This window comes from Eurytemora carolleeae, unplaced genomic scaffold, assembly GCF_000591075.1.
Source record: "Eurytemora carolleeae unplaced genomic scaffold, Eaff_2.0 scaffold153, whole genome shotgun sequence".
Lineage (NCBI taxonomy): Eukaryota > Metazoa > Arthropoda > Copepoda > Calanoida > Temoridae > Eurytemora > Eurytemora carolleeae.
Genome location: NW_019396203.1, coordinates 252,721 through 277,544, shown reverse-complemented (window position 1 = coordinate 277,544; position 24,824 = coordinate 252,721). Strand labels below are relative to the sequence as shown.

At 35.8% G+C, this 24,824-nt stretch overlaps 2 protein-coding genes across 2 annotated transcripts; both read right to left on the bottom strand.

Moving 5' to 3' along the window:
• Positions 1-182: 182 nt before the first annotated feature.
• On the bottom strand, positions 183-9,758 carry LOC111698004 (enhancer of mRNA-decapping protein 4). The gene is made up of 15 exons (XM_023468212.1): positions 9,292-9,758; positions 9,130-9,181; positions 8,848-8,936; positions 8,533-8,665; positions 8,158-8,336; positions 7,156-7,321; positions 6,325-6,447; positions 6,075-6,242; positions 5,765-5,871; positions 5,035-5,197; positions 3,191-4,621; positions 2,975-3,130; positions 2,026-2,208; positions 1,413-1,487; positions 183-875 (listed from the first exon to the last, which is right to left on the bottom strand). Exons 1-15 carry the CDS (start codon positions 9,348-9,350, stop codon positions 738-740), a joined length of 3,222 nt encoding a protein of 1,073 aa, XP_023323980.1. The 5' UTR covers positions 9,351-9,758; the 3' UTR covers positions 183-737.
• Positions 9,759-10,059: 301 nt separating this feature from the next.
• On the bottom strand, positions 10,060-23,941 carry LOC111698005 (dedicator of cytokinesis protein 1). Its single transcript, XM_023468213.1, has 12 exons — positions 23,879-23,941; positions 23,291-23,421; positions 22,501-22,605; positions 21,471-21,584; positions 20,968-21,204; positions 20,642-20,720; positions 19,581-20,150; positions 17,769-17,862; positions 14,855-17,318; positions 13,230-14,552; positions 12,946-13,124; positions 10,060-10,898 (listed from the first exon to the last, which is right to left on the bottom strand). The coding sequence occupies exons 1-12, from the start codon at positions 23,939-23,941 to the stop codon at positions 10,639-10,641; spliced, it is 5,619 nt and encodes a 1,872-aa protein (XP_023323981.1). The 3' UTR covers positions 10,060-10,638.
• Positions 23,942-24,824: the final 883 nt, after the last annotated feature.

Here is a 24,824-nt window from a genome sequence, read left to right as displayed (position 1 = left end):
GGGTCACTTGAAATTACGCTTACAATCCATTTAACACTTTAATCTTTTTTAATGATACATCGGAAATGAAATGATAATCTGAATGATCTTGTTTGATCTTCTCAATAACATCCTAACCATGAAGTCAAATCTAAGTGAACCTCTACTATTACCAAGACTGTTACCCAAAATAAAACATGCTCTTGAATTATACAAATATTTTTGTATTACTTTATTTAACAAATGAACGAATATAAAATGCTGGCATGAATAATATATGTGGAGCAAGCTCACGTACCGTAGAGCGTTAACTGCAGGATTTCTTTATAAACTAAAAATCAGCATGAATACAATATGTCATGCAGTAACTAACTTGGAGAGACAATAAAAAATAATTGTCGAGTCGGTACAGGTTATGTCTTTGTATAAAGTGTACATGAAATAAATGGCCGCTGTACATAATTGTTATTCTATTAGTATCTTTGTATGTACAGAATTGTACGCGTGTACACCGGGATCTGATATGAGTAATGAGTATAAGTATTCTATTCTGATGGAAATCAGGGTTTAAATGATCGTATTTAGTAAAAGGTCGGGGGTCAAATTTAACAAAGTCGGCTTTTATAAATATTGTGTTCCGTGTCTTCCAAAATGGTGAAGATTTATTGTAGATCTACTGGGGATTGTAAATCAACTGGAGATTGTAGATCTACTTGAGATTGAAGATCTACTGGAGATATTTACTCAAGATTGTAGATCTACTGGATCTCATGAATAAATCCCGCAGCTGCCATCTCCAAGGTCTTGAAGTTCCTGGCGTGCTTGCTGTTTGGGGTCTCCTTGGTGTAGGTCTGGATGGAGGCCTTCAGTAGGTTCAGCATGGAGGGGGCGTGAGCCTAAAGATAAATAAAAAATGTTAATTTTAGGAGCGGATCTACCCTGAACTAGCAATATAAAATGTTGAATTATTATAAATGCTTTTATTACCGATCAAATCAACCTACAGTCAAACTATCATATAATGTAAGCTTAGTAAATTGTTTTAAGTTGAGTTCAGAATAGGTTTGCATTCAAATTTCTTAAATTGTTTTTTTTTTCTCCTCGCCACATGTTTCTGTAGTTCATACAGGGGACTTTATTAGTAAGTTTTTTTCCTTAAATAAAAAAAGACATTTTATAGGTAGATGGACATTTCATTGATGGACATTTCACACTTTATAGATGAATATTTTATGTAAATTTCGTAGAATTTTCAAATAAAAAAAAAAATATTATTGCAACAATCCAAATATATTCAATTTTGGATTCTGAATCTGTTAAAAATGATTTTTAATATTTTTTGTGTGTGTAGTTATTAGAAGGAGACATTTAAAAATGAATCTTTTAGATATTTCTAAAATATAAATTATTATAAAAATATCATAAGGTCAAACCTTGGTAATAGAGTTGTTTTTATCTAGATGAAGAACTGCCTCCTCCAGGTACGCCAGCTTCAGCTCGGTTTTCTCCTGGATAAATAGAAACCAAAAATTAATCTCAAAGGTCATCTGTTATTTAAACAATCCCATCCCATCCCATCCCATCCCATCCCATCCCATCCGATCCGATCCGATCCGATCCGATCCGATCCGATCCGATTCAATCTCGATTTTCAAGTTCTTTGAAAAGATCCACCCTTAAGTTTATCAAGATCTTCGAGTTATGTTACCACATTCATAAATTACTAAATAAATATACTTATGACTTGTAAAATTAAAAACTCGACAAAAACCAGACTAATAATTAATAGATATTGAAGCTATTGGGATATAACTGACATTAGATAAGACAGACGCAAACAGGCCTTTAAGTGTCATAATACACTGGTATTTCTTAAAGGTTATTAATACCCCCCCCCCCCCCCCGCCCGACCGGTTCTTTCGAAAATTCAAGAAAAAATGAGTCACAGTTCGATAATACACTTAAGCAGACCAGGAATAATAAGATGATAGAATGCACTAGAATTAAATTTGATGAATGCAACTGTGAATCATAATATTTGCTCACCTGTAGGTTGCAACTAAGCTGTTGAATAAGAGAGAGAATGACCGATTGGTTGAGAGGACAGGTCTCTTGACCGAACATTTGCCCGGGGTTGACGGAATGACAGGCCAGCATAACCATGGACAGATCGTTCAAGCTCAGCGCTTTCTTAAAGGCCTCGTTGTAGTTTCCTGTGCTCGCCATCTCCTAAATATCACATATTTTACAATCTTGAGTATAATAATGTATCTATATATAATTTGGCTTGTCTGTATGTCTGTTGGTTTGCATTCAATAAACGTCAAAACCGCTAAACCGATCAGGCCCAAATTTTTTGTGGGACATCACGTGACCCCAGGGAAGGTTTATGAATGATAAAAATTTAAAAAATTGTATTTAAAAGTTTTTTATTTATGTAAAATTTTCAAAAATCTTGAAAATCCGCGAATTTCCTTATTAAAAATCAGCGAAATTTTTCTTCTTTGTTTTAAAATGTACTATGTAAAAGCGTAGTATTTCAAATAAGTTTAAAGGTTAAATATTAATTGAGGCTTAAACTTTTATATCTTAAACCTTCTTAGAAATTTCTTTGTACCCTTGCCTCGATGGTTCAACCTGAGACATTGGATGCCCCGTCGGACAATGTTTTTTGATTTACCGCGCTAAACCCAAAATTGAATTGGACTTAAAGTTCATACTAAAGCTAAGCGCTTTTCTAAAAAGTACAGTGGTCAGTGTCAACTCTGATAAAACTTACAATTAAAAATATCCAATGATTTATCGGGGGTTAAAAAAACAAAAAAACGCTTATTTTTGTTGAATGCACCGAAACATTAACCTTACGATTTTTCAGCCCGTGCTCCATTTAGTCAACATATTGTTAAATCTCAAGGTGATTACAAAAAATTAAATATTTTAATACATATATCACTCAGATCAATTGAATTAGATTTATCAAATTATAGAAACCCACCTTTATAAATTTAATATCAGCATGAAGATTGTTGGGTTTGATAGGTCCCGGAGACACGGAAACCTGATCCAATAAAGCAGCTCGAACCTCACTACGGATCATCTTTGCAATACTTTTAGGTAACTCCTTCTCATTTCGAGTATTTATTTCAGAAACCTAGAAAAAAAATTACAAAAGTCATTTGTTTAAAATAAATGTTAAATTTTGCCTCTCTACCTGGTTACTGAGTTTACTCTGACTGGCTGAAAGATTACCAAGACTCTTCATGATATCCCTGAGATACGGTGAGATTTCGTCTCTCTGAGCAACCTCTGATGCTTCCAGTCTACCCCGGAGCTCGGCAGTATACTCCTTAGTTCCGGCCAGGAAAGTTTCGTTCATGTTAGAGAGAATCTGTTTCATCATTCTCTCCATTCCTGGTAGGTTAGCCTGGAGCACCTCACGGTAGCTTTCAGCAATCACAGGCTGGAGGGACTTGGAGACATTCTTAGAGATAGAATCTTGAAAGCCGGGATTACTCACGATCTTGTAAACACTCTCTCGAACCACCTGATCTGCGTTAGAAAGCTTGTGTCCAATCTGAGAGTCAATCCTCGCCTTGAGAGGTTCCAGAGCACGGTTTACTGTCTCGGCAACATTGCGCTTCAGCTCAATACTCAGAATTTGATCACATTTCGATGTGATAGATTTAGCCATGAAGTTGATCATTATCTCCTCCTGCTTCTTCATGTTCTGCTCCATCTTAGCTAGACTGACGGATATAGTCCTGTTGACGGCAGCATCAAGCCTGGTTGCTAGTTGAGCTTCTATCTGTGCAGCTATTTGTTCTGTTCTGTTTAAACCGGAGATCTCGTGGCGTAGATTATATATTTCTTTTTGTAGATCCTTTACAACAATATCTAGGGGCTGAGAATTGGCTACAGGGACGTCAAGGGTGAGGGGTACAGGGACCATCTTGGCCAGTGAGCCTGTCATAGCAGTGGCGAGGGTTACAGAGGGAGGATTAGGAAATATTGTTCCACTTGTATTCAAGTTTATCTTGGTAGAGTGGAAGTCAGGAGATGGAGATTCTTGTATTGTGTTGTCGGCGGGAGATTCAGGCTCAAACCTTCTCTCATCTGTAGAGAGGATAGTGGCAACCTCTCGGCTAGGACTTGAGTTACCGGAGACAAAATCCTTTTCTTGAGACACCTTTTCAAGTGTTGGGACAACACCGTCGTCATATTCAGATCCGTCATCGTCGTCATCATTGTCTAGTTCAATGGTAACTTCTTCTTTCTTTACAATGTCAGGAGGTGGAAGGGAGGAGAGGGGTTTAAACTTGTTGGTTGAGATGAGATTTATTTTGCTCGCGGCTTCAGCGAGATCGTCACTGCTAGAATTGGGATTCTCCTTAGGACTACTTGCCAGGACAGGGTTCAGAGGAGAAGGGAAACCGTCTCCGTTCATCTCTCCGGGTACTCGAACAGGTACTGGAGCAACAGGGAAGGATTTGGGAAGAGCTGCTTTGGCAGCGTCGTCGAAGATGATTGAACACTCCTGGAGATGTTTGGTTTGAACAAAGCAGAGTTTGATTACAGTTTTCTCCTTACTGCCCACAGATCCTCCATTCTCTTGTACTGTAACCCCATCCTCACCCATAGCAACCTCAATAAAAAAGGCTAGAAAAAAGATTTTTTTTAAAACTTCCGGTAAACAAAATAAGTGACTTATTTCAGTTTTTAAGATAGTTTCTCAAATGGCCTTCAGAAATATATATAGATTTATTCACACACAAAGATATAAATAAATACATATAAATAAATATATATATAAAAATTTATTCACACACAAAGATATAAATACATATATAAATGTCACTTGCAAATTTTTTATTAGTCAAATTTAAATATTTATATTTCCGATTCTAATAATTTTTTTTTTTTTATATACTGTTTTTTATATTTATAGAATTTTTATATAGATTACATTTTAAATTGTACTAAGACAGTTAGAACTTTGTATTTACGGATTGTTAATAGTCGATAACTTCAATATAATCTTACATTAAGTCACTGTACCTGCTTTTTCCCAGCAGAGATGCAGCAGAATGAGAGGAGAGGAGCGGGTGTAGGGAACTCGGAGACTGACACTACAGATGCATCTTCGTTTAGAGATTCAGAAGGGAACTCAACCGAGAGAACATAGAGCAGGTTTCTGTCAATATCAGAGAGCAGGAGATACCTAAAGAGTTGTAAAATTGAGAAAACTAGTAATTTATTTTTGCCTTCTGAAGAAAGCAGTAGAATAAATGGCTTAATATAGTCTAGGTACTGTTTAATACCTAGCAGAAGAACCCAGATGACCTCTGTTGTATACCTGGCAGTAGAATCCAGAGCTATCTTGAGTCTAGGTTCTGTTCTATACCTGGCAGTAGAATCCAGAGCTATCTTGAGTCTAGGTTCTATTCTATACCTGGCAATAGAATCCAGAGCTATCTTGAGTCTAGGTTCTGTTCTATACCTGGCAGTAGAATCCAGAGCTATCTTGAGTCTAGGTTCTGTTCTATACCTGGCAATAGAATCCAGAGCTATCTTGAGTCTAGGTTCTGTTCTACACCTGGTAGTAAAATCCAGAGCTATCTTGAGTCTAGGTTCTATTCGATACCTGGCAGTAGAATCCATAGCTATCTTGAGTCTAGGTTCTGTTCTATACCTGGCAGTAGAATCTAGAGCTATCTTGAGTCTAGGTTCTGTTCTATACCTGGCAGTAGAATCCAGAGCTATCTTGAGTCTAGGTTCTGTTCTATACCTGGCAGTAGAATCCAGAGCTATCTTGAGTCTAGGTTCTGTTGAATCCGCCCCATGGGACTGAAACTTGATTGTCTGAAGACAGCTCCAAGTTTCACAGGACCAGATCTAATCAAAATATAGAATTCAAAACGGTGTAATATAAATAAAACTTAATCCAAAAAACCACGAAATTTTGAGAATATGCTCAAGCCTGGATAAAAAATATTAGGCTACTGTTCAAAACGGATTGGGATTAAGTCAGGGAAAGGTTTAGGTCGATAATGGTAAAATTACGATGAAGTAAGAAGTACAGCCAGAGTCAGTTATACCTTAAGTTCACTGTTATGATCACAGCCGGTAATGACATATTTCCAGAACGCCACGTTGGGTTGATACTCTGAGTGGTCGTCCAGGAAGAGAAGACTAGAAACCGGTTTTCCACCATGAGGAGACCATTGGTGTAAACACCGTGGATCTTCTTCCCCTTTCATGTAAACCTGGACAAAATAAATAATTTAAAATCAGAAAAATATGACAAAAATAAAAATAAAATGATTATTGATTAAGGATTTATTTAACCTGGAAGAACTTGACTTGGCCGTCCTTGGATGCAGTAGCAAGAGCGTTCCCATCAGGAGAAAATGCCGCGTCTGTTATGATGCCTCCAGCTTCGGGAATTTTTAATAATCCGTCAGTTACATCCTAATAAAACTTCATGACTATAAAAATATTGGATAAGAATTGACTTTGCTTAAAATCTGTTCTAATCGATTGTTTCATCAGTTTTTAGAAATTTAAATAATGTAAATAAAGTTTGAACAAAGTTTATTAAGTTTGAACAAAGTTTATTAAGTTTGAACAAAGTTTATTAAGTTTGAACAAAGTTTATTAAGTTTGAACAAAGTTTATTAAGTTGAAACAAAGTTTTAAAAGTTTGATCAAACTATAAAAATTTTGTTCAAACTTAATAAACTTTGCTAAAATTTAATAAACTTTGTTCAAACTTTAAAAACGTCAATTAAAATTTAAAAACTTTTAACAAACTTTTAAAACTTTGTTCAAACTTAATAAACTTTGCTAAAAATTTTTATTAGACTTGAAATTTTTTTTTCAAAGTTTGATCAAAGTCATAAAGTTTGAAAGTTCTTAAAGTTTGATCAAAGTTTTGAAGTTTGAACAAATTTATAAAGTTTGAACAAAGTTTATTGAGTTTAAACAAAGTTTATTATGCTTGAGCAGGTTTATTTGGTTTAAACAAAGATGATTAAGTTTGAACAAAGATGATTAAGTTTGAACAAAGTTTATTAAGTTTGAACAATATTTATTAAGTCAGAACAAAGTTTATTAAGGTTGAACAAAGTTTATTAAGTCTAAACAAAGTTTCGTAGTTTTCAATGATAAATATTTTACCTCTGGTCTGAGAGGTCCGGTTCCATGTTTTTCCACAACTGTATCAACGTGCCACACCTCACAGTCGTCTCCGTGTGTGAGGACGAGAAGACGAGCAGAGCTCTCTACATCATCTTCATCATCCTCGTCCTCTTCACATACTTTCATATACGGACACCAGATCAGTCTGATAATGATGATAAAAAAATAATACGTCCGATTCACAATACGGAACCAAGTAAACTAATTATTTTTCATTGCAAGTTCTCTGTTCAAGTGACTAGCGGAATACTAATACAGAAATTTAAGAATTTGACACATTATTGACCAGAAAAAGGTTAAAAAGGCAAAGTTGAGAATTCTAGGAAGAAAAATCAAAGATGAAATAAAAATCTTCATAAATCCTTATCTTAATAAGGTTCAGACAAGTTTAAGATTTTGGTCAGTAGCAATAAGATTGATTAGTACAGTAGATGGCAACGTAGAATTTGTACACTCTCAGTACAGCTGTATTCTTACATCACAAGTGTCAACTCAGTATTGTGTCCGACAAAATTATTAATTATAGTGACAATTTTAGAATAAATAGCTTATCTTACAGTGAAAAAGGTGCAATTTTATGTGTTATTTATTTTCTATTTTTACACTTTTTTATTTTATCTTGAAAAACATGTCAAATAATGTGAGAAAATTTAGTTTTCCTTGTTACATATGACACTTGTGACGTTGTGTATAATTAATCCATTTCTCTGTTGCCACCTATTGAACTTGATAATCTATTTGATCAGTAGGATATTTTTTCTCTTCAATAGAAATAGCTTTGCCAGTAGCTTATACATCAAATTGTTAAAGTGAAATTGGTCTGTGTACACTGCACAATTACTGTGTTTCATGTTCATTAGACTATTTAAAATCAAAAAATTCTTTTTCCTATTTTTAGTTTAATGATTCACACTGAATTAAAAATCTGTCACCTTGAAAATTAATAAAATGACAAGTCTTGATGTGGGAGACAGTAATTACCTATGCTCTGTATGAAGAGGTTTATCCCGGAGAACACAGAGAACTCGTTCATGTTGAAGACCTGAGGAGGACTCACTGATCCTGTAAACAAACAGGTTCCCCTGCTCATCTACACAACCCACCACCACGTCCTCCTTCACGTGCGCGAAGCTCACGTCCACCACGGCGCCCTTCATTCCCTTAAAAAAACTACTGTTAACTTTTTAACTCATTTGCTAGGCAAAAAAAATTAATTTAGCAATCCCTCCAAAATTAAGAAATTAATTCACTCAAAATAATGCTAAAATACATCCCAAACGAATTAGGTATTTATGAAAGTTAATGCGCTTGTATTCTGAGTTCCCAGGGTTATAAAATATATATTTAAATCCCAACCTTGATGAGAGTTCGTTCTTCTGTGTTTCTGTTCATAACTCTCACCATACCCTGGCTTATACCCGGAGTAATGATAGCGTAGGCAATATACTCTCCGGATATATGATGGCAAACCAGCTGTCCAGGATAGTATCTAATCAATCAGTCAATCAATCAATCAATCAATCCTTATATAAAAAATGTAAATGATTAATCTAAGTGTCTAGTTCCTCTAACTAACCCCTATTTGTCCCTACTTCGTTTTGTCCCTTAGATATAATATGCAATAATGATAACAAAGGTTCATATCTGATCGAATCAGACTCAAACTCCTACCTGTGCTCCCAGCTGAATTTAATAATATCTCTGATATGTAGTTTAGAAGATCCAACCTCATGGTCACCAGCACTTCCAACAATGGAAACCTAAAATCGAATTTGAAATCGAAATCGAAATCGAAATCAAAACATTAGAAACGTCCAAATCATGTTTCGTCTCGTTATGAATTTCGATGGTAAAAAAAACCAAACCAAACAATTTATTTTTAATTACCTATCACAATGTATGACAGATGATAAACAATTATTGAATTTTAAAATCTCTTTCTGGATTTCTTACCTCACTTCCTTTCACTGGAAAACTGTTAGTTTCGTCACTTCCACTGAATTGTCTAAAAGAATATAAATATTTAAATATAATAAAAATGTACACTGAATTATCAAAAATATATTAAAATTTTTAAAAAATAATTAGCAAGTTATTTCAATAGTTTTTTTTTACATGGGTGCATTTGAAGATTTGCTTCGTAAAATTGTCTGAAAAAATGTCTGTCCGTCCATTTTCTCGGTGAACTAGGTCTGAAATATAGATTAAAGGTAAACATCTGTAGTCAAACACTATTACTATCAAAATTAAATACATAAATATCTAGTCATTACAGGAAGAATTCATATAACAGTCTTATCATGTAATCTTTAATATAAACACGTGATGAAACAAAGAGCCTAAAGTTAATAAAACTGGACTCAAGCTTAAGTTCAAGTCTCAGCACTAAGGGCAGGCTAAGGTTAAGGTAAGGTTTAGAAAAAAATCTTATTTTAACAACAGCATTTACTGAACTTAAGTTCAGCTATTTGTACTGTAATTAAGTTCAGTCAGTTTCATTAATTCTAGACTCAAGTTAAATTTAAGAAAAGAACTGGAGATCAAAAATAAAGTTAAGAAAATACTATTTATTTTCAGGGGAAAAAAATAGCTAAATAAATAAGTTGTATATAAAGTTTGACCCCAACTGAATTTAATTTCTTCTTATGAAAATGCTACAACTTTTATTTGAAATTTACGTTATTATGACGATTAAGTAAATAATTGTTTTAACGAAATAAACAAAACACATTTACATCTTTTAAACATTTACATAGGATATTGAAAATAAGCAAGCCCTTAATAAAATACTTTAGGAAATAAATCTAAATTTTAAATTTTATCAAAAATGAAATTTTTAAATGCATTTCTAAAAATCTAAATGCAAAAAATCACAAAAAATCAAATTGTTTTGGATATATGTCTTCAATCTATAGAATTAAAAAAAATGGCAAGTTCAAAATTGGCATATGTAAAATTTGAAAGTCTGCGTTAAGAAAAAAATTTAGAAGCTTTGTAGCCTAAATACTCTTTAAGAATATTTGAAAAAGAGTATTCATAATACTCTGTTCCTTTTGTTCCTCATAAAGAAAGGGTGGTTGCATTTTTCATAAATATTAAAATATTTTGTGCCTTTGGCATTGATTATATTTTAACAAGTAACAATCAAAGCGTTTCCAAACTTGGCACTTATACATTTAAGCAAATAAACAAAAAAAGGACAAGAACAAGAACAAGATACAAATTAACAAGAGCAGAGAGTTGACTAGCAAAATATTGATTTTGGTTTCTGTGTAAGAAAATCGATTTAATTCATCTTGATCACAAATATTATTGCACTCCTATACTAACCGACATTGCAAAATATTATATTTTTTCTTTCTTTGGTTTCACCAATTAAAGCTTCCCCCCCGGGAAACGATAACATTCACAACATTTAGAAAATTTCACAAATTCATTAATTATTGCTAGGAAGTTAAACATCTATAAATTATGAACTGGAAGCCTTAAAGGAGCCTTTTTAGGCGGGGTTGGGGGCGTGGTCACCGGAGGTGGAGGGGCGGGCTTCTTCTTTGAGCTCATGATGTGGTTGGGCGGAGAGGTTTTGTTGTGTGAATGGGGTGGAGGACGTGGTTCAAGAGACAGGTTCTCAAGAAGGGATTGGTTTGAGAGTATTGAATCCTGAAGGGATGAATACGACTCCTCAGTTATATTAAGGAACCGTGACGGGAGGGGTGAGCTTCCTGGACACATACAACCAGTTAGTAAACAACAAATATTAGTTTAATATTCAAACCCAGAGAGAGCTAGAGCAAGAGAGAGGACTATTTTCAGCTTTTTGAAAGATTTTATGCAGAGCTGAATGAGCAGAGAAAGGCTAAAAATCTGATTTAAATTTACAGTTATGTCTTTTGATTTATGCTGAATAATAAGGTATTTTTCTTAAATTAGGTATTAGGAGCCCAATCTCTCATTTTCAGGACAGAACATTAACATACAAATATAAATTCCCAGAATTAAAAAAATATAAAGAGAAAGTTTAAGAATGTAACATCTCTATAAAATATTTAATAGATGGTGCAGTCTTGAATTATGTATTCCGGTACTTACTGTGCAGTATTAATTCAGAGCTGGCAACTTGTGTGTTGGATACTCATTATCCCAATCCCTTGATCCTCATATCCACAATGGACACTTTAATTTGAGGATCAATGCTTAATCTTTTCATTCAGTGTACAATTACACTGAGGACAACGAATAAATATTCAATTAATCTGCAGATTAACAAAAGATCTAGATGAAGCATTGTTCTCGATATCCACAATACAAGAGTTCCCGACTCAAATTAAATTTCAGGTTCTAACAGAGAACATGTTTGACCCTAACCATGAAAATATCGGAAAAAAATTCACACATATACACAATATAAACAACTAGCTTGGGAACCCAGCGGTGCCCAGGTTTCTCAAAGTTACTCCCACCGTTTACCCGCGCTTGAACGATTTTACTGGAAACTAAATTTTCGCTATTAAAGTCGACCCACTCAACTTAGAATCTTAAAACCAAGCTAAGAATATTTCCGTGGGTCTCCCGAGTTCCCCCCCAGCTAGAAAATTATTTTTTCTTTCCACCGTTTTCTTATTTTCTACTGTGATCGGAACTCTTTTTTTCATCCGCAAATGTCTTTTTGTGGAGCTCCGGCATCGGATGATTAAAAGCTGTCTTTTTTTAGTCCGCAATTGTTTGCTGTCGAAGTTTGACTCCATCGTCGGATCAAAACTAATTTATCAGTCCGTCTGAAGAACTTTGAGGATGAAAAGACAAACTTTTTCTTCCGATATAAAATCAAAAAGGATGATAAAAAACGAGGGCCCGCTGAAAAGCGCGCTCATTTGTCAAATCTTAGCCAGTTTAATTCATTTCTTCAAGGTGTAAGCACGCTGCTCAATTTGTTCAGAAAGTTTCTACATGATGAGATCTGCATGACCTTTATAACAATTGCGAAATTTTTTAAGTCATGGAATGCTCTTTATGTATAATAATAAAGAATTTTCCATGATTTAGCTGATTAGCATTAATCATCAATCTTCAACTTCAACCCTCAANTGTTTGCGCTATCGATCTCCGCTTCATGTACGATCGGAACAGATCGGAATGGAAAATCGGAGCGATTTCATTCCTACGCCGGAATTCCTCAAGTCAGAAATCGGAATTCCGATCGAGAGAAATTTTCCAGCTGGGGGCCTATCAAAATTTTAAGCAAATCGGCCCATGGGTTCCCAAGTTATGACCTGACACACTAACAAACAGACAGACAGGAAAACAAAGATTACAACTTTATATATATATAGATATACATAACAAGAATTTCTAATTAACACGGGAAAGTCCTAAATCAAACAGTTACCGCGACCGACTTTAAGGGCAATTATTTGTAATTCGAACAAAAAACTATTTTTTCACCTTTTTTCACAAGGTTATTATTTTCATAGCGCTTTATAGAACTCTCTTCATTGCATTTAACAAAAAAATGGGCGTGGGACAATTTTAATACTTCCCTTTATAAAAAAATAAAATGAAATTTGAGCGATGAAGTAAAATTTACTAAGATAGAAATAAATTCAATAGCCAACTTCAGGAAATCTTACATAGAATAAGATTCCTTTACTAAAATATAAGAAAAATTCTTTCCTCAGAATCTAAAATTATTAAAACTTTTAAATACAAACTAAATCTCTCCCCCCCCCCCCCCATATATAACAACTAATTATTCCTGGTAGCTGTGCCTGCCTATAGAATATTTGGGCGGAACTGGAGGGGCGGAGTCACTTCCGGCGGAACTGGCGGATATCATGGAGTCCCGGTTCGATTGAGCCGGACTGGAAGGACGAACAAGCTCCGGGATAGTGACGGAGCTACGAGAGTGAATACGAAGGGTAGACCCCATATTTTCATTCTCCGGGATGGGCCTAAAAATAATATAATAACATCAAAAAATATTAATTTTCTTACAGGTAATGTACAATCCAATCTGTGAAAATAAAATCAATTATATTTTTGTATCTCTTCCTTACCTTATATTGTTAGGTCTAGGTGTTGAGTTCCTATCCTCGCTTGCTCGAGATCTTTTCCGATTCATTTTCAAGTTTGCCATCAGGTTCGATTTAGACTTGGTGACAGGGGTTGCGTCCCCGTCGCTTTTATCACTGATCCTTGTCTCCAGGTTGGGACGTGTTGATGTTGTCCAAGATGAGACCCCCGAGGTTGAACCTCGACTGGCAGAGTGTCGACGAGGATTTCTAAACTTAAACTCCGGTCCGACGGATCTTTGTCCGTATTTAGACTCAACATGCTCTTTCATTTGTCCAAACATGAGGGTTAAACGCTCATGGAGAGGTTTCAGCTCATCTGGTTTCTTCTCATCGTGTATTTTGATTCCTATTTCCAGGAGTGGAATTTGCTCCGCCATTAGGTTCTCTAGAACAACCAACTGTTCTCTCTGCTCCGGGTTCGAGGACCGGAACTCATCTGAGAAGAAGGCTCTTTCATACATTGCAGTTCCTCCCATAACAGCAGCGTCAATAATCCCGTTTAGTTTCATGCTCAAGGGTTTAAGTGGAACTGGAGAGTTGCTGAGAACATGTTCTTGAAGCAGAGTTCTTAAATCTCTATTAATATTCTGCATGGTTTCTATTGCATTCTCCAGAGGAGAGAGTTCAAACACTTCAAGGTTCACAACGGGAAACCAGCGCAGAATACCCGGAAGTTGGTGGGATGTGTTGAGAATAGTTCGTTCAATCCATAAAGAAGCAAACTCGTTCTCATCCTCGGACCCACCGGTAGATCGTTTAAACGGTCGGGAATACATAAACTGACTCACCTCGTTCACCTTGTAATAGTTGATTATCTGCTGATCAACTGTTTTACCGTGCAGACGTTTCGGTACATGGAGAATAGGTTCAACCTTATTCACCTGGATCAGCTGACCGGGCTGATCCATTTCTCGATCCGTAGGCGCTGATAGTTTAGTCATCAGCTCCGCTGTAGGGAACTGATCCAAGATCCTGGATTGAAACTCGGGCAAGCGTTCAAATCCTTTCCCACGGTAGACAAACACCTTGTTTTGAAGGAAAGCAGGAAAGCTCCGTCCGTAGAACGCAACCCTGAAGTACTCCGGCTCCGGTCTCAACCTTGTCATGATATTGTCGTAGAAACCGGCCTCCTGGGTCCTCAACTTAGCCATTTCGTAGAAATCTACAATTTCCTCCTCATATTGATGCGCAAGTTGTCGACTAAATTCAAGTGCACGCTCCCACATTTGCCCACGGTCAAACAAATCTATCATCTCGACATACAGAGCAATCTTCAAATCACGGTGGATCTTACAGTCACTATATCTAAAGGAATTGAATATGATTAGGAAGGATCTAAAATTATAAAATCTAATTTAAGGTTTCTACACTTCGAATTTAATTATCAATCCCAAGATACATTTGTTTTTTTTTTCTGAAAATCAAAAAGGACTATTTTTCCGCTATAGTTACTCATGGTTTAAAATTTCAGTTATTTATGACGCTCTACAATAGTAAGGTCACATTCAATAAAGTTGACAACCCCTTTTATAAACTGAAATAGGATTGTACGTGATATAAAAACTTTTATTTAATGAGGTTTAGGTTAAATAAGTTTGGATATGTACCTGGCGTGCCATAGTCTTGGGTTCAGTGTCTCCTCTGTCCATCGGAGCATTGTGGTTTGTTTCTCCAGAGTAAACGCTGCCTCAGCCCAGTTCTCACACTCCATGTGGAGATCGTAGAGTTTCTTGAGATGTCGGATAAACATCTCCTCTCTCTTGTGCTCGTTGTAGAACTCCAGGAGGTTTACGATACAGGACATCTGGTTGTCCCGGCTCTCCTCCTGCCGTATACTTCGGTACTCCAACAATAACTCCATCAGACGGGTTAGAGTCTGGACAAACTGGGTGCCTAGCTCCTTCAGGGCCATGTGCTGCTCACACTGGTTCATCAAGATATCCCTGAACTTATCCTTGTACATTCCGTCCCCCTTCCCCCCCTCCATCACCATATGATCAAGCTGACTAATCATCTCGTTCTCAAAATCCTTAAAGTTTCCTTTATGTGACGATCTCTCCTCTGCAGGAAGGTTGTTTAGGGAGATCCTTGATCCGTTTCTAGATCCACCAGAGTAGAACTCACACTGCATCATGTCGAAGAAGATCGGAATAGTTGCGTTCCTAAGATCTATATCAGGGATCAGAGTCATCTCCAGGAAGTTTCCAACCATGCTTGGTATAAACTTATGTTTGTGCTGACCAAGATTAAACCACATAGTTTTAATCTCCAGACCCATCTGTTTCCTCATGTCACCGTAGGTGGACAGGATCTTGGCTCTCTTCATCTGGGAGAACTCCTCGACCTGGAGGCTCGGCTGGGTTAGAAACGAGATTGAACATTCGAAGAAATTGTTCCACGCGTCATTTTCAAAATAGATGGAGAAAAAGTCTCTGATTGTATGTGAGAGTTGTCTGAGTGCATTGAGAACCACTGAGTTCATCAGCATTGTCATCTCCGCCCAGTCCTTCGGATAGATGTTGTGTTTGATTAAATCCTTGAACATGAGAAGAACCTCCATTACAAAATCCAGCAGGTTCTGTCGACCAGCCTCGGAGTCAGGTTCGAACCCTTGGATGTAGCAGGAGAAATGCGAAGACGACATCAACCTAAAGATTGAGATCATATTTGTCACAATAGATGGAGCATTTACGTCACTCTGGGTCCTGTTTGCTACACATTGGATCACAGTTCTTAATAAATAGTTAATTATGGTGTTAATATCCTCGGCATTAGTCTGAAACTCCTCAGTATTATTCAGTTTATCCAGACAATCTCCAAGAGCTTGAGTAGCTGTTAGAGCAAAGGTAGCTCCGGGTTTAGTCAGAACTACATCAATCCCAGAGCAAAGAACAGGAAGGATAACCTGGCGGCAGTCGGAGTGTAGGAATAGTTGACTATGAACCAGGTCCTGAAGGGTTGCTAGCTTCTGTTCTGAGAGTTGTCCTATAGGCAGGGAACTGATCATTTTCATTAATATCTCTGCAAGGTTTCGTCTAGGGAACACCTGAATCAGATCAGGAACTGCTAAAACTATATGACGGAGACAAGACTCTTGTATTCTCTGTATTTCAGGCTGACTTCCGAACATAAGTTTAACAAGTGATAACAAAACCTCCCGAAGCATAGATTCGAAAGGTTCAGCTCCTTTTCCTCCGTTAAGAGCGGAGAACAACATTCTAGATCTAACGACAAACTTGAACAAGAACTGAAGGGAGTTAGTTGCTTGAGCCAATTTCTCAGTTTTTCTCTTTATTTCCAGAACCGAGGTCGGTAGCGACCCGTTCCGGTTTCCAGTTGCAGCCTCGACATAGTCCTTGAAGACAACCAGGAGTTTGTTGTAGGCCAGGGTAGCCGAGTAGTTCTCGTTGATGTACACCTCCAACACAGGAATAAACTGTTTAAACTTGTCTCCTGTTACCATTTCAATGACTGCAATAAGAGCCTCGAACACAAGGTTATCATACAGCTCACTGTCACTGTTCTCCATGAGTATGGAAAAGAGAGCGTCCAGAACATCTGGGAGAAATTTGACCACCTCCTCGGCCTTAACCTCCTTAGTGAACATTGTAAGGTTGTGCTTCAGGTTCTCCGGTTCGCTTCTCCACTTGAGAAGGGAGAGAAGTCCAATATTCTGTGTTAGTTTAGTAGAACACAAGGTGGTGTATACTGTCAACACGTCTTTAGTGATCAGCGTGAGGAAGTTATTGTAAGGTTGGAACTTCACCTTGTGCGATTGTGATGTCTTGAGGCTTGGAAGGTCTAGGTAGGTTGGATTATTCATATCAAACTTCTTGTCTATCCTATACACAAGGAGATCGTGGTATCCGTCCTTCAACGTTGTTCCGTTAGAATCGTTTACTAGTTTGAGGTAGGCTAGTGCCCAGGGAGCCGGACCCTGCTTCTCCTTGGCCTCGTTCCTGGATCTGTGCTTGAAGGTGAACCTGAGATGAACCTGGTTGTATTGCTCGACAGGAACTAGAACACGAACCACCTCGTTCCATCGGGGTTTACCCTCGTGGTAGTATACAACTGAAGCAGAACAATATTAATTCAATCTCTCTAAACTGAGAAATTTATTGATTACAAATTCAGAATTAACTTAATTCTTTTCAAGTTCATGATTGAACAGGGATGAATATTTGATTCTTGATTTTTGATGATTTGGGGGGAAAAAATACGAAAAATTGGACATTAAAAGGCAAGTTTTTTTTTTCATTCTTTTTGATACTTTCAACCCCAAAAATTATTTCATTTACCCTTAAAAATAGTTTTTCAGAGGGGGGAGGATGATTTTTCGAGAAAAATGAACGAAATTTTGGGTAGAAAGTATCTAAGGAAAAAAAACTGACTTTTAATGTCCAATTAATAATTTCCCCCCCACCCCAATCATCAAAAGTCAAATCAAATCTGAAAAATATTCACCCCTGCTGTGACGGAAAAACTTTTTAATTTCAAAATTTAAAATTTAAAATAATAAACCTGTAGAGAACTCCTGTGATAACGGAGAACTACCTCCAGAACTCACAGCTTCAGGAAGAACGTATCCTGCTTCATCTACAGCTTCAATCACAACCTGGAAATCAAATATGAATTTATAATTTCTCCAAGGGCCTTTCGAGGTACTGTCAGGGGGATGATAGTTCTCTACCTGGTGCTCAGTTAGCTGTACTGTACACTTACAATTGTTTACTAATATATCGATATACTACAGGTTAGGCCAGAATCAAGGGTATAATGCAAGGAAAATTATTTCAGAGGTGTACGCATATTTTTTACTGCAGTGTACTGTCTCTGGGCGATAATGTAAACACAAGACGGGTGTCGAAGCTTGTCATGAGAATGGGATCCATTTTTCACATAAAAATCAATGAAATATTCTGGTCATACGGATACATTTTTCCTTATTTACAAATTCCGCCCAGAGAGAACTGGTTTCATTATGTACGCAGAGTATACGCAACTGAAATTAGCTTTCCTTGCATTATAACCTTGGCCAGAATCAACTTATAATCAACAAATATGCAGTACGCTCTCGGTATAGTTCCTGGTCAATAAAATTAGTAAAGAATTAGCGTACATCATCACTCTATACACTATAACCTCATTGGGTACTGTCGACGTGACGTCAACCCTTACCCTGACCCTTAGATTAAAGAGGGGAATGTTTGATTCACAACGGTATCTTAAAATAATTGCGGATTTATGCAGCAGAAACAAAAAGAAAAGTAATAGAATTAAACTCCAAAAAAAATTAAAAAAACGAAGATATTTTTCTAGTTTTTGCTTGGATAAAGGTTTAAATCAGTGGTTAGAATCCGGAACCGTTTGATCAGTAAGATTTTGGGTTCCTGGATCCGGATCCGCAAAAATAAGCGGATCCAAGGGGCAAAATATTAACCAAAAACTTAATTTTTTTTTACTCTCTAAACCCAAATCCAAAGTTTTAGCATAAAAATAAGCGAAAAAATAAGACAACAAATTTGAAAATTCTGCTTTGTTAAAAAAGAACAGTAAATCTTAAAGAAACGACCTGGATCCGGATTCATTTTAATCCAGTGCGGATCCGCATAAAAATTTAATGGATCTTAAGCACTGTTATTAAACGGGCATTAAACTCTTTAAATGACGGTCACTTGAAAATTACGTCAAAAACCAATTTGAGGTTATATCTGTCGGCGTTCTTCATTATTTAGTTTGTCTGGTCAAAATCCAATAAGGAGTAACAGATATTGTTTTCATTGTTGTATACATGAACGAACGTCACTGAAGAGAACTAAATAAAATTAAATCTGTCTGTAGATTGAGAGTCGTAGATCCAGTGCTTATACATAACAAAACCGTATTAGAGACGAGTCTGTAATCACGTAGAACTGTCACATAAAAAATGAAGTAAATACTGCTCATATAAGAAAAAAGTTTTTAGTAAATTATTATTCCGTGTCAAGTCCACCTTGAATTTATAAACAGTCCCATTGTGTTGTATTTGTATATGTATTGTATATGAACACCGAATTCTGAATGGCGAGCAGTAACACACAACTGAACGCTGAATTGTATGTTTAGCTTTACAATCTAAACTGACCGTCAGCGAACGTTATTTAAAGGGGACCGATAGAGGGGGAGTGGAGTGTGGTGCAAGGGGGGGGGGTAATACAACTATATATATGAGAATAGGGGGGGGGGTAATACATCTATATTCTATATACATGAGAATAAGGGGGGGGGGGATTGAGTCACGAATATTCAATTCCTTAAATTCTTAAGCTATACATTAAATATTATTTAACGTACCTCAACATTTCTATCTGCTGATTTACTTAGTCTAGAAAGTTCTCCGGCGTATATATTCACGTAAAGATCGTTTCTCACATCGTTGGGAAGAATGAGTTCTGGAAACCCGATCTTACGCGCTATACAGGGTCGTCCTACCACAAGATGACTCTTACTCCCCTCTTGCATAGAGGTGAGGTCCCCTTGGAGAACCTTGAGGGACACCCAGAGCCCGGGTCCTTGAGCTTTTAACCCTTCCCGCTTCTCTGAGGTTAGTTTCTTGAATGTGTTCTCCAGGGTTTCTGCATCTGAACCACTGGGTAGGAACGGTATCATAAACTCCTTATCTCCGCCGTTTATATTCTTGTTTGTCTGGTTGAAGTAGTCCGTCACCTCGGTCGCTGCTACCCCCAAGGGCTTCCTGAAGCTCAAGCTGGACTTCATAGTGATGTCGTTCCGAGAGAAAGATTTGTTTATCTGGAATTCTGAGGCTAGAGCCTGGTAGTTCCCATCTCCTATAACATTACAAACCAACCAGATCCGTCCTTCTTGGCCGGACACATCCTTCTTACTCAGATCTGTAAACACGACCTGAACAAGAAAGCAATCAATGGTTAACAAGGAACCAAACGGTTTTCCATACAATCCAAGGAGTTATATACAGTGCTTAGGATCTTGATTTGTTGGATCCGCAACATTTTGGCTTCCTGGATCCGGATTCCAGATCCAAGGGGCAAAATTTAACAAAAAACTAAAAAAATAAATTTTGGCTCTCAAAACCCAAATCTGAACTGTAAACGATTAATAATAATAAAGCATGAAAAAAAGCGAAAAAAGAGGAAAAAAATTTGAAAATATCCTTTGATTAAAAACCCCCATAACTTCTGATAGATGTTCATCGTTAATGACCTTGATCCGGATCTATTTTATTTCCATGGCGGATCCCAGATCCGGATCCACAATCCGCATAGTAATTAAATGGATTCTAGGCACTGGTTATATCCCTTCCAATGATAAACGAAGTTAAACAACGCATTCATAAATTTATTCCATATCTTGTGATAATTATACAATTTTCCTACCCTAAAATTGTTGAGCTGATCTAGATCCTTGGCCATCCCTTGCCGTGTCCATTTAATAACATAGTTCTCACACAACGGTCTAAATAGGGAACATAGTGTTAGGTTGATACTTCCCGAGATCGGTAGAACTAAAAATCTACCACAACTTTAAACATTTTAAGGTGGCCCATGAATTTGTAAAGCGACATGAAATACGCGGTAATTTTCTAAGCTTTTGTCAATTTTCAGTTTACATGATGATACTTGGATAACGATATAACGACATTCCTTATAATATGAATTCTAAACGTTAACTTTTTTAAAAATTAATAATTTTAGATTTTTACCTGGGCGCTTTTTGTTCTGCAGTACTTCCTCCAGTCATGTACACAGATATGTACAGCTCCATATCCTCGGATCTCTTCCAGGTGAAGTTCTTCACGGAGAGAAGTAGCATGTAGGAGTTGGATTTAGAGGAGGAGTTTGAGTTGTACTTGGTTCTTCTCTCTGAGGAGAGGTTATGCTGTCTGAAGAGTTCAACGGCGGAAGTCTTTTCAGGGTTAAGAATATTACCCTCGGCATCCCTGTTAAAAAGATGTGAAATCAATCAATCAATTAGACTTTAAGGGACGCCTTATGACTACATCGCAATCCCAACATGACTAAAAAATAAAGAAAAAATCCTTAAAACCAGGAACGTAAGGTTTTACTTTACAAACTGCACCGAAAAAACTTAATTCGTGGATTGCTGCAGCTTAAGCAGCATGTTAAGAAATTAAAAATATCATTATGAGAATCTTTTTTTGAGTTTTTTATTCCAAATTATTTTTTATTATTTAAGATGGCTGACCTGACAACTAGATCTAGTTGAAGCACGTGGTTTAACAAATCCATCTGTGTTGTTAGTTTTGTTTTTAAATCTCTCACCTCCTCAGCCGGCAGTTTTCCACAGATTAAACTTGCCCTAAACATATTTAAAATAAATAGTAATGCAAGATTCTTTATTTAATTTGAACCCTGTCTGATCTGTAACAACATTTTATGAACAGTATCTATAAACTGTTTATTAACAGTAACTACAGGGTGGCCAAAACTTTTTTGAACAAATCCGTACAAAAATCCGTACATTTTCAGAGGAAATCCGTACAATCCGTACAATTTTCGAAAAAATCCGTACAATCCGTACAATTTTTTAAAAAAAATCCGTACTTTTTTAAACCAATCCGTACATTTTTTTAAAAATCCGTACATTTTTTTAAAAAATCTGTACAATCAGTACAATTTTCGAAAAAAATCCCATTGTTGAAAAAAAACATTAAAATTCAATTTTTCATTCATTGTCCTTTGTGTTCAGTTCATGTAAGAGGGTTTAAACTTCTTCAGCAAGAATCAATCTGTAAAAAATTGGCTTCATACATATATATTATATACAAACTAAATACTGGGTACATGATACTAGGTGCATGATACTGGATACTGGATACATGATATAATCAAATAAGTACTTATGGAACATATTCTCAAATAAACACTTCTTGGGCATATCTCGAAAATTATGAATGAATTTTGATTATCAATTGAAACATTAATCAATCTAATATTATTTAGAATGCAGAAAATAAGTTAAACTAACTTCATTTTGACGAGAATTTTTTTTTAAATTTTCATGAAAAATTTGCTGAAATGAGTGAAAATAAAAAAAACGGTGTATTTTCCAGGATAAAAATCCGTACAATCCGTACAATTTGAAAACAAATCCGTACAATCCGTACAATTTTAGGGTTAAAAATAAACAATCCGTACATTTTAGCCACCCTGTAACTAACCTGAACCCTATCTGATCAGTAATGATACCTGCAAAATGTGTAAAAGTAACTAACCTGAACCCTATCTGATCAGTAATGATATCTGCAAAATGTTTAATATCTTGAAAAATCTTCTTGTCTCGCTGAACGTAGATATTACGCAGCATTCTACCCCACTCCCTAAGTAAAACAATAACTAAAAAGATATTTTAGTTTCATTGGATATATTTTATGCTTTTGTTTTATACACCTTTTTCACAAAAAGCTTGATCTGATTTTTTTTTTATTCGTTTCAGTCTTTTCACAGCTTAGTTATACTCTGCTTCACAGACAAATTTTAAGCCTTAAAGAACTATTAACCAAGTTCTATTATAAAAGAAACGATATCTTCGTTTTTATTCTTGCTGAATATTGAGATTTTAAAATAATTTTTTATTAAAAAAATTCAGTAAATCTTAACGAAATGACCTGGATCCGGATCCATTTTTTCCAGTGCGGATCCAGGATCCGGCTCCGCATCAAAATTAAATGGATCCTAAGCACTGTTGAAAACAGACAGAAATGATACATTTCGAATGATTGGAACAGGTTAAATTTACTCTCTCTCCAAAGGAATACCAACTGTTCAGTGATCACTCATTGGTCAAGAAATTCAAACAGGGTCAGAAATTTGATCAATGAGAGATTGGTTAATATTCATGCAAGGAGAGAATAAGTTTAACTTATCCTGTCCATCTAAAACTCCAATCTCTGATCGATGCTATCCATTACATTGCGGAACTTTTCAAAAGTTTTTATTTGAAGGGTCACTGAAAACAAACTGAACAGTCCATTTAAAATATGAGATATTTCCATCTACACCAACCTTAGCATAGCTGTTGCTTCCAGGACAACAGCTCCTCCTGAACCCCGGTCTAGTTCCAGGGTTCGGATATACACCTTCGGAACTATACCCCGGATACCGGTATTCCGGACTAGTCCGCCGAAATACCAATCCTGGGAAAAAGAAACATTGTTTACCGATCTTTAAAAATAATATATTATACATATTGGGTAAAATAAATGATTTTTTAAATATAAAAAGGCAATTAATCAAAATTAATGAGAAAAATAAGCGTTAGAGAAAAGAAATATTTAAAATAATATAAATAATAATTTAGCCAGTCAGAAATCAAATCAAATCAAATCAAATCAAATCAAGTCAAGTCAAGTCAAATCAAATCAAATCAAATCAAATCAAATCAAATCAAATCAAATCAAATCAAATCAAATCAAATCAAATCAAATCAAATCAAATCAAATCAAATTTAAACATATTTGAACCTTATCCCCAATTTAAACCTAGATAATTATTCTTCTGTCTCTAAACATGGATTTTTAAAAAATTTGATTTAAAAAATTCCACGGGCAACGCCGGGCACTTCAATTAATTATTAATAACACAATGCCTCACCAGATAGTTATAAATAGCAATTCCTATTCTATCCCGATCCTTGATCGGACCCCATCCCGACATTCTATACCCTCATAGATCTGAAATATTAAGAGTAAACTTAAAAATATGCAACACTTATGATTTTCAAAAATCCTCTGCAAATCGTAGTTTACAGTCAAAACATTATCAATCATGTTTTTTGGGTTTTGCAAAAAATAACTAAATAAAAAAACTTATTTCTTCAAAAGAGTGCACAAAGAAATAAAAAATAAAAAATAACATCTATAATCTATAAACAAAAAAATCTCTACAATTTTTAAACGTCGCAGAAAGTAAAATGCTTGCAATACAACAACTAATATAGCTCGATTAATAATTAAAGGATAAGAAAATTCAAAATAAAATCTAGGATTTTAAAACAAGTATATAAGTAAGCGTGAGTGTAAAATTGTATTAACCCGGCGTGAAACATCATGTTTACCCCAACCCTAGAGTAAACCTTAAAGCTAGATGCCGCCCAGATTATTTACCGTAATACCGTAAAATTCGGAACTTTGGTAATACTCAATTAAATCGCAAGAAGTTAATTAAACTATTAATTATCGTTGAGTAAAAAGCTTAACACATTGAGACTTCGCAGGTAGTCATTGATTTCGCTGACATTTGATAAAAACTAAAAAGATTAGATATTTTTTTTTTCAATTTTAAAAAGACGACCATTCCGTTCAAGATTAGCCTTCATTCAGAATCTTTATATTACTACTTAATTCCTTTACTGCCTTGATAAGAAGAGTGAGTACTATACAGTGTCAATAGGAAATGCTGACTCAAAACTAAAATGTTGATGATACAAGGAATTAAGAATTAAGTTGCACTGAGTCTACAAAATGCATACATTAATTAACAGTACAGATGTCGTCTTTTCAAGACTCAGGGGTTTTCCTTTTACAATAACCCGGAGGCA